This window comes from Sinocyclocheilus anshuiensis, unplaced genomic scaffold, assembly GCF_001515605.1.
Source record: "Sinocyclocheilus anshuiensis isolate Anshui unplaced genomic scaffold, SAMN03320099.WGS_v1.1 scaffold569, whole genome shotgun sequence".
In the NCBI taxonomy this organism is placed as follows: domain Eukaryota; kingdom Metazoa; phylum Chordata; class Actinopteri; order Cypriniformes; family Cyprinidae; genus Sinocyclocheilus; species Sinocyclocheilus anshuiensis.
This window is the reverse complement of record NW_015536511.1, coordinates 1,435,503-1,445,568: the sequence shown is the minus strand read 5'-3', so window position 1 is coordinate 1,445,568 and position 10,066 is coordinate 1,435,503. Positions and strand designations below refer to the sequence as shown.

At 35.1% G+C, this 10,066-nt stretch overlaps 1 protein-coding gene across 3 annotated transcripts in view; it reads right to left on the bottom strand.

Annotated features, from left to right (window-relative positions):
* The window catches only part of cntn5 (contactin 5), a 377,750-nt gene that overhangs the window by 9,352 nt on the left and 358,332 nt on the right, over window positions 1-10,066 (bottom strand). For all 3 annotated transcript variants that reach the window (XM_016490714.1, XM_016490721.1, XM_016490730.1), the window contains 3 exons: window positions 6,333-6,567; window positions 3,960-4,069; window positions 1,957-2,143 (listed from right to left, as the gene is read on the bottom strand). In XM_016490714.1, the coding sequence (XP_016346200.1) occupies window positions 1,957-2,143; window positions 3,960-4,069; window positions 6,333-6,567 (532 nt within the window). The remainder of the gene's footprint in view (window positions 1-1,956; window positions 2,144-3,959; window positions 4,070-6,332; window positions 6,568-10,066) is intronic.

Sequence of the window (10,066 nt, the reverse complement as noted above, 5' to 3'; positions counted from 1 at the left end):
GATTATCCCGCTTATTCCATGGTCATTTGCCAAGTTATAGACAAGTTAAAACTAGTATTGCTCTTTGCAGCGCGATATTTGACTGGAAGGGTAAAAATTACAGTTATTTTCGTCAGTTATGGTTCGTTAGCTCTAGCATTCTGCCCGCTTCAAATCAGACACAGAGATGAAATAGTGCAGTAAGATCACATTTATTTGAATTAATTATAGCATTTATTTCAAATAATTATCGATGGAGAGAGAGAGAGAGAGAGAGAGAGGTGACAGTTGTGTGTTCGTTACATGCATCTGCACGTCTCTCTACAAACAATTAATTACTTCAAAAACAGCGATTTTACCACCTCGTTGAGGAATATAATGTAGCGATCTAATATCTAGGCTATTTTATTCATAAAAATCGCGGGGAAGCGTTGACAACAAGTTTATGTGTGTGCAGCACAATCTGCGATCTCCGACCTCCGACCTATTCTATCCATATCCATAAAATGACTTGAAAACACCTCTTCTATGATGAACCTGCTTTTAATTTCTAAATGAAAATTAATTTCAGTATTTTCTTGGAGGTATACAGTCAAAAATGTCAGAATGACACAACTATTTTAAAATTATAATGAAGAAAATAAAAGTCTTATTAAAATAATGATTTATTTGATTGTTTGTTTATTTATAGTTAGTTATTTTTAAATGTTTTTTTTTTTTAAAGAAAACCTTGAGTAGTTGGCGTAATAATCTTTCATTATTACTTTTTGATGACTGTGTGTCCAGGTCAGTACGTCTCTTAAAATATCAGATAATTTAATCTTTTTAAGAGAAGTCAAAGTTAGTTCAGTAAAATATGTGGTGTATTTTCACCAAAAATATATATTTATGAATTAATTATTCATGATATTTGTAAAAATATTTTTATTGTTAAAATATTTCAAAAATCTACAGAAAATACAGATTAAGTGTGTACAGTCAGATGTATTTAAAGTGCCCCTATTATGCCATTTTTACGGTCCCTAATATTGTTTTGTGAGTCTCCTACAATAGGATTACATGCATGCAAGGTCAAAAAAACGCTTTCGTTTTCTCAAAATATGCATTTAATATCACCTCATTTTCTAGCGATTCTCAAACGATTCGTTCGAAGCAGTTCAAAGATTCAGTCTCTCTAAACCCCTCCTTTCCGTGAGCCTGCTCTGCTCTGATTGGTCAGATGGCCTAGTCTGTTGTGATTGGTCTATGGCGTACAGCACGTTTTGGAAACGATACGCCTATTTCAATAGTTCTGTATTTTGAACGCTCTATAGAAAATATAAACATCTGTTATTTATCATACTTACAGGTTGTGATTCAGTGGAGCAGCTGGTCCAAATAAACGATACAAAACAGCAAGCGTTTTGTGAATCCCGCGTTGAACTCCCCGAGATTAGAGAAGCAGTCGTCAGTAGAATGACGTGTTTGTGGGCGGGGTCAAGTTGTTCACGGCCGGCCAACGTAGAACATAGGCGCGCATTATAAATGTGTTACCCCGTGACGTGTAGCTGTTACAGAAGTGGGATTCGAATTACTAACGACTCGTTTCAGCTGTTCAGAGTCGATTCTTTATTTTGGGAGACAATAACTTTATTTATCATGCACTTTCAGCTTTACAACTTTGCAGATCGTTTACATTCACATACAGCTACATTACACACTGCATGAAAGGCAATATTGGAAATGGCATAATAGGGGCACTTTAAGGTATAAATTTTTTTATTACTTTTTACATTTTCAGTCACTTTTGTAAAAAACGGTACAAAGGTTTTTCAAAATATAAAACCAAGATGAATACAAAGCGTACATTTCTAAGAGCTTTCAGTTTGTGTTTTTATTCATTCACTCATTCATTTCTTGGACAGTCTTATTTGTCATTGACATTGTGAATTTTATAGTTTATAATGCTTCCAAAGGAGTTGTTTTAAGGGAACTCACCATTTTTCTTAGTGCTAATCTTGATGGGTGAGCTGGCTGGTCCTTGACCGACGTTGTTGAATCCCTTCACAGAGATCAGATACTGTGTGTTTCCATCCAGCCCTGTCAGCAGCATGGTCGTCTCATTCCCCTTTGTCCTCTTCTTCTTCCCCATCTCCTCTTGCTCCATGTCCTTCCAGGAGCTCACCTGTTCCCAACAAGACAATCTGCCTAACTTTCTGCCTTTCATTCATTCAAGCGTTTTTGTAGTGATAAAGAAAATGAGACTGAGTTGCCTCAGTAAATGACAAAGTGAGAGTTGCCAATTTCATGTGATATTGTGTCATTTGGTTTAAATAACCGTCATACATTTTACATGAAGGGCATAATAGGCAAGCAAGTAATAATATCTCCCTGTGATGAAATACGATAATCTTTCTCACTGGAGGACACAACTGTGTAATTTCACTGCAGAGAATAATTTTCTTCATTCAGATAGCATAACAGTCGTGGAAATGATGAAGAAAATAAAGGGTTCACGATCACAAATATGCCTCGCTGATGAGCTGCCTTGCTGTCATAGGCAGATGCCTTCTCAGACAGCATCCTAACCATCACAAAACCTCATAAGTGACGGTTTGGGACCTTCTGCATAGACAGCGATAGTCATACAAACACTGCTCCTCAGGAGACTTGACCTTTGAATTTTACTGTTAGCATTTTGCTAAGCTAACTTTAGCAAAAATGCTGAATTATACTTTAATGGCCTTAAAATAACATAGCACACACATTTACTGTATTGAGAAACATGGTTTGTTTTTACATTTGCAGTTAGTAATTTAGCAGATGCTTTTATCCAAAGCGACTTAGAAATGAGGACAACAGGAGCAATCAAAACCAACAAAAAAGCAATAATATGCAATTGTTGTCTTGGTTAGTCTAATGCAGTACATGTATTAAGTTGTTGTTGTTTTTTTAATAATAAATAAAAAGAAACAAGTAAATAGAAGAGAAAAGAATAGAGAATGCTAGTGTTAGAGGGTACATTTTTTATTAGATTGTACTTCACTGTTATTTTAGTATCACTGAGATACTATTATATTTTTTATTAATTATTTGAATCAGTTTTTATTTTCAAATATCCCATGTTGATTTTGATTAAAGCTTTAATAATTTTGCTGTTTTTTAATCTTTTTTTGTATTTCTTTTTAATGTGTACATAGTTTTTGTATACATTTTTATTTCAGTTTTTGTTTGTTATTTTAGTACATTGTTAAACTAAACTGAAATTAGAAATGTTGCCTTAGCAATTAGCTTAATTAATTATAGTTTCAGTTTTAATTAACTACAATAACCCTGGTACTACACAAGTTTGGTCAGTATTTAAAATAAATTAACTCTTTCCTTCAGCAACGATGCGTTTAATTGATCAAAAGGAACAGAAAATACATTTATTCTGTTACAAACATTTCTTTAAAATAAATTCTTATCTTTTAAACTTTATATTTATCAAATAATCCTGAAAAAAATGCATCACGGTTTCCACAAAACTGTTAACATTGTCAAAATTAATAATAATAATAAGAAGGGTTCCTCAAGCACTAAATCAGCATAGAATGATTTCTGAAGGATCATGTGACACTGAAGACTGGAGTAATAGCTGCTGAAAATATATAAAATGATTTAATATACATTACATAGATTTTGAAATATATTGAAATAGAAAACAATTATTTTACGTTGTAATATCATTTAACAATATTAGTGTTTTTACTTTATTTTTGATCAAATAAATGCAGCCTTGGAGAGCATAAGAGACTTCTTTCAAAAAAAAAAAAAAACCTTACCCACCCTATACTTTTGAATGCTAGTGTATTCTGTATTTTTCAATATTGCATTAATTAAAAGTGTATATACACAATTAATATTTCTCTCACTTTTTCTACCACATGATGCTGTCTAGGTAGGCAGCTCACTAGGTCTTGGCACAAAACCATTTATCCATTCATTTCTCCTTCTCTTACCTCATATCCTTGGGGTCTTCCAGGGCCAGGATTGGGCGGCTTCCACATCACTTTAATTTCAGAGGAGGAGATGGCAAACGCCTGCACTTCTGAAGGAGGCTCCCTGGGCTCTGCATTTAAAAGCAGTACACTTTAGATTTCACAGCAAATAACACATAAAGCACATCACCAGTCATACGCTCTATACGCCTGCTTGATGAAGTGTTTGGGATACATTTCATCAGTATCTCTTATGTGTTAATAGTCAGAGCGAAGAATCTAAGCGGATGTAAATGGTACGTTGTGAAGCCCTGTGATCGTGAGGGAGAATCCCGCTGAGAGAAACGCTGTGAGACTGAGAGGTGACAGAGACACAGAACATCCATCATATTAGCAGCAGTCACAGCAAACGCCACTCACACGGTTACCATAAAATCAGCCTGACACAGTGTGATCACACACTGAAACGGTTTGGTCCTCTTCATCATTTCTCTGTGGGCAGTGAAAGTTTTTTTTTTTTTTTTTAAAGGTCAAAAAGGTTCTCAAAGGTTTTATTTTTATTTTTTTATAAACACACACATACAACTGAGATTAAGCTATTTGAATGGATAGTTCACACTAAAAATTAAAATGAAGACATTTACCCATCAAGTGCAACAAAAAATGAGAAATTCTGCCAAAAGCACAATAAAAGCAGGCTATATGACTAATGTATCATTTTAAGTAAAATCAGTTGATCCGGTTCACAAATGTGACTCATTCGGTTATCAAGTTCAACTCACTCTATGATCCCATCAAAATGGTTGATCAGCTTCAAAAAAAAAAAACAAAGCACACGTATAGCACACGTCATACAGACAACTTTTATTATATTTGAGCTCTGAGCTTGAAAGCCCCTAGTCACCATCTACTGTCATTTTATGAAACAGTCTTCAAAATATCTCTTTTTGTGTTCCACAGAAGAAAACCATCAAGGTTTAGAATATGACTGAATAATTTTGTTTCCTATTTTACGGAACCACTCTGTTTTTTAACCAATCACAAAGAAAAAGTGACTTGGTTAATCATAAAATCAAGATAAAATTGAAATGCATTGACTTGTGTAAACGAAGTGTGCTTATGTGTATTGAATGTGCGCTTGTAGTGTACTTCAACTCTTAAAAGTAAAAAATAAATAAATAAATAAATAAAATAATAATAATATAATATTAATTAGATTAAAGCCACTTAAGTGTAGATAAAGAAAGTACACTTTCATGGCTGTTTCTAAACAAACCTAAGTACATTTAATAAGTGCATTTTAAAATAAAACTTTTTAATTTGACATTATTACAAAGTACATTTTAAGTAATTGTTTTATGAATTTTTTTGTCATGTTTTAACACAATTGCTCTGCTTTGTTTACTCACATACTACAGCGCATGTAAAATACTGGATTATAATTTTAACTGTTATTTGATATTACCTTTAAAGAGAATATATTTTTATCACAAATATATTTAAATACATGACATTCAAGTTTCACTAGAAATACTATTCAAGTATTTATAATTTAGTATTAAATAATAATAAATAATTAAATAACATTATTAAATAATTTATTATTATATATTAAAGTTTTCGTTTACTATAAATGCTTGTCAGACATTTGTCAGTACACTTTAGCTATATTAAAAAAAAACAAAAAAACAAACAAAATATTACCTACTTATGTGGGCCAAAAAAGCACTCTAATGTTCAACTAATTGCATTTAATATAAAATTAAACTATAACACATTTTCGGTTAACTATAAATAACTGTGAAATTACATAATGTACTTATGTGGGCCAGAAAAGCACTGTAATGCTCAACTAATTAAATTGAATATCAATTTAAACTATAATACATTTTCTACATTTTAACTGTGAAATTACATATAAAACTGCACTTAATTTCTACTTATGTGGGCCAAAAAAATCATTCTAAAGTCCAACTAATTGCATTTAATATAAATTTAAACTATAATACGTGTTCAGATAACTATAAACATTATATTCAGTTCACACTTAAGTATATTCTTTTATTCTTTTTATTTTCCTAATAAGTATTCTCAAAAAAAGTTGTATTAAAATGTATTTCTTTTAGACAAAGGTGTATAATATTTGCTCTCATTGTGTGTAATGTCTTTTGACAGTTGGATTTTGACTTTTGAACTGTTATACTGTAGTACCCGTATCTCAAAATATGGACACATATCGTACAGTACATCCATCAACAGCCCAGGATTAGCTGTTGTGTGATGTACTTCAAAGTTTGAGAAACTCTGTCTATGCTATTGAGCCGCGTGTTATTGAAGTTATATAAGCTAGCAATAAATCCCATCAATCAGAGCAAGAACACATCTGACCCTCACCTCCCTCTGCAGAGAACACAGTAACCACCTCGCTGAAGGGCCCGTCTCCTTTGTTGTTATACACCCCCACCCGCACCTCAAACGGGGTGAGAGGAGGGAAGGTCTCGTCTCTGTATTTATAGGTGGTGGAGTCTGCCGAGGTCACCATCTTCTCTTTCCACCCACGTGTGCCATTGGCTCGGAACGCCACAATGTAGCCAAAACCTTCTCCATTTTGGAATTCTTCAGAGACGGGCTGAGGACGAAAAAAGAAATAAATTATTATGAGCTCTGGATCCATTTCCAGCCAGATAATGTTTAAAAGTCACACTGTTTACACTAATTCTTAAAATATCGCTCAAAATATCAGAGTTTGCTTAAGGACAAAAATATTTCTCTGCAACGGGATCGGAAATTGGAAAAGGATCCTAATAACACACAGCCAGCTGAGCTCTGAGAAATGAGGGAAGGGTAAACGGCCGTGCAGCAGGTAATTTATGAAGACTTTTGCTTGAGAATTATCAGCCCTGAAGATGTAGTCTGGCCAATTATTTGACTCCGGCACAACTCATAGTTCCTGTGTAATGTGAAAAAATTTGCTATTTTCAGGTCAGCTTAGATGCTGACATCTTAGGCAAGTTTTGCATCATTTTCGCTTGCTCTGCTGGTGCTAGTTAAAAATAAGTAAAATGCAACTAAATTCAAGTTTAAAATTCAATCATGTACCCAATTAACTGTGTGGAAACTGAATGTTAAAAGCATATTATGTTAAAGAGTCAACACAGCAGTGCTGGCACAGAGACACTGACATCTGAACTTTTAGCTCTTATACTAATAATCCTTTGAGCTTTCAAAGTATCAGAACAAGCATTTATTTTATTATTATTTAAGCCAACATGAAATCAAAATTGAGCATTCTTAAAGGAATAGCTCACCCAAAATGAAAATGCTGTCATCAATTACTTACCTTCATGTCATTCCAAACCCATAACATCAAACATATATAGAGCTCATTAAACATAGTAAACAGAAGTTAAATCATGTTGCTTAATGCACAAGAACAAAACTAATTGGTTCTCACACATCAAACAAGCAAAGTTGAATTTTTTGATGCATTAATGTTTTGGGTGAATGGACTTTCAGTGGAGGGACTGAGTTTTCTCAGGTTTAATTAAAATATTTTTACTCGTGTTCTGAAGATGAACAAAAGTTCTTATGGGTTTGGAACGGATATGAGGGCGAGTAAATGATTAGATGAGTAAATTACTGTTTTGTTTTTTTTTGGCTGAACTATGCTTTAATTGCAGGTTCCTGTTCTTATGGTGAATTATTCATCAGTACACATTATTCCAAACAATAAAATCAAAACATTAAAATCAATAACTCTTGACTCCATTCTTGTTAGCAATGCTCACTTTTTACAATCCAGTCTGTACCTTATGGATTAAATCATGTCCCGCTCTAAAAAAATGTTTTCTCTGGTTTGAATATTCAGCACTCTTAAAAACAAGAGTCCCAAAAGCAGGGTTTCATAATGATTCCACAGAAGAGCCATATTTTTTGTTTCCCAAAATAACCTATAAGTTAATAGTTCTTAAAGAACCACAAGTGTTTATATATGGTTTGAGATGTAAATTGCGACCTCGTTACGGAGGATGATCAGATATTGCTGTTAATTCATTCAAATAGCGTGCTTAGCATGCTAAGAAAAGTGGCTATAGATGCCAATAAATAACCTTTATTTAACAGTGTGTTTCATTCAGAAATGTTACATGGATTTCAAATGGCATGTTGACTTGATGAACTTTAAGGGACAATATTTGCCCATTAGAGAGGATTTTCCGGGGCATTTTACCTTTATTTAAATAATAGATAATCCACTAATTAATTATTTAAGGATGTTTCTAAAAATGATTCACACATAAATTTGTTTTGCTCGTGTTTCATGAATGAAGCCCAGCTTATTAAAGCTAACTAGCAACGTGCCAACAATGCGCCTGAACACACATCGTTTTCAGACCAGCACGCCCAAATGGGCGCAAATGCATTTGCTATTTAAACAACGTGGCGCAGGATGTGAAAATTATAACAGCATCGGGCTGAAACTAGCAAAAAACAATTGCGTCGTGCCTGGCGCCACATTGCGCCAGGTGTATGATAGGGCCCTCTAACTGCTCAATGCCTTTTATGTGGCAGTTTACAACACAGGCTAATTTTACAACCTGCCCAATATTTGGCTGAGCCACAAAGCTCTCCCCCCCACCATACAGCTTCAAAAACACACAGAAGCTTTAAACATGTATCCAATAAATAATTTAAATCTCCATATTTTTCTAGTTAAATGACATCCTTTGTTATGTCGGTTCAGAGAAAGAAGCAACACTAAATTGTACTGAATTACATCAAAATGTCAGAGAGTCCCAAATGAATCGGGGAGATTTTCAGTTGTAATGAAACAGATCACTTGTGAATGTCAAGCGCTTTGATGGTGAGCCTGAACACATCAATTAAAGATGTGCTAATCCAACACATCCAAGACTCAGCATACAGCGAGAGCTCGCCATTGTTCTGTGGACCATATCAATGTCTTTTCAAAGGGCTTGGTTCAGGCCCTCAAGTAAATAAACTGCGCGGGTGACGACATTTTGTGAATAACGAGTCAAATATCAAATATCAATCTGCGGTATAATGGCTGTGTCTCTGGAAATCACCTAGTGAATGATGTAATGCTCTGCTCTAGCTTGAAGTCCTTCTACACTTCACTGTTTAAAATACACAGTACCAATATTTTATTTATTATTATGCACCTTTTCCCTATCAACCAGTTTTTGACATTACACACAAATGTTTTTATGTACAATAAAAGCAGTCCACAAATTTTGTGAGAAAAAACAAAAAAAACAAATTAATTTATTTGCTGAAAATATTTCTGCTTCAACACAACTTTAAAATATGATGTGAATTCTGCACATTGGCTGCACATTGTAGTTTAGCATTTTGCTATGCTAAAACGTCTCAGGTTATGCATGTAACGTCTCGGTTACGTATGTAACCCTCGTTCCCGGAAGGATGACCGACGAATTGGGATCTCGCTTAGAGAGACCAATCCACTTCGAGTGTAAACTAAAAGAGACAATGCACATTGGCATGCGATCATTGCATCCAGCTGCTGCTGATCGCAGCGCGAGTATAACTAGAAACAAGAAGGCCAGTCACTGTTGTCGTAGCACTACCCACTCAGTGAGATTGGATAACACTGGGAAAACGTACTCGTTCCACTTGGAACAGGAACATTGCGGAAGCCCCATCCTTCCCGAAGGAGGTTTGGAAGTACTTACACATATGATCAACCGTTTAGGTGCATATGGAAGATTAAAGGTGATTGTAACTCTCTTGGAAAATGGCAGAAAGTCAGCCAGGGAAACACTGGCTCTGAGGCTATACCGTGGACTTTAAACATATGGGATCCACTTAAGTCTCTACATATGGAACCCAGCCCTCTACCGGTTCGCACGGATTCATCGAGTGAGGGCCTGGTGCCGGACGTTCCGCCACGTCTGGCTGCCAAGGGGATGGAGGAGCTCGACAGGGTCTACAGTACAGACTCTCTGGAGCGGTTTTAGCAAGCCGACACTAAACCGGGGCCTCTCAGTGCTTCTACCCATTTGAGGTGAGAACACAGGAGGATACCGGCTCCACACGAAGGCTATAGAATCTAGCGAACGTGTTGGGGGTCGCCCAGCCCGCAGCTCTAC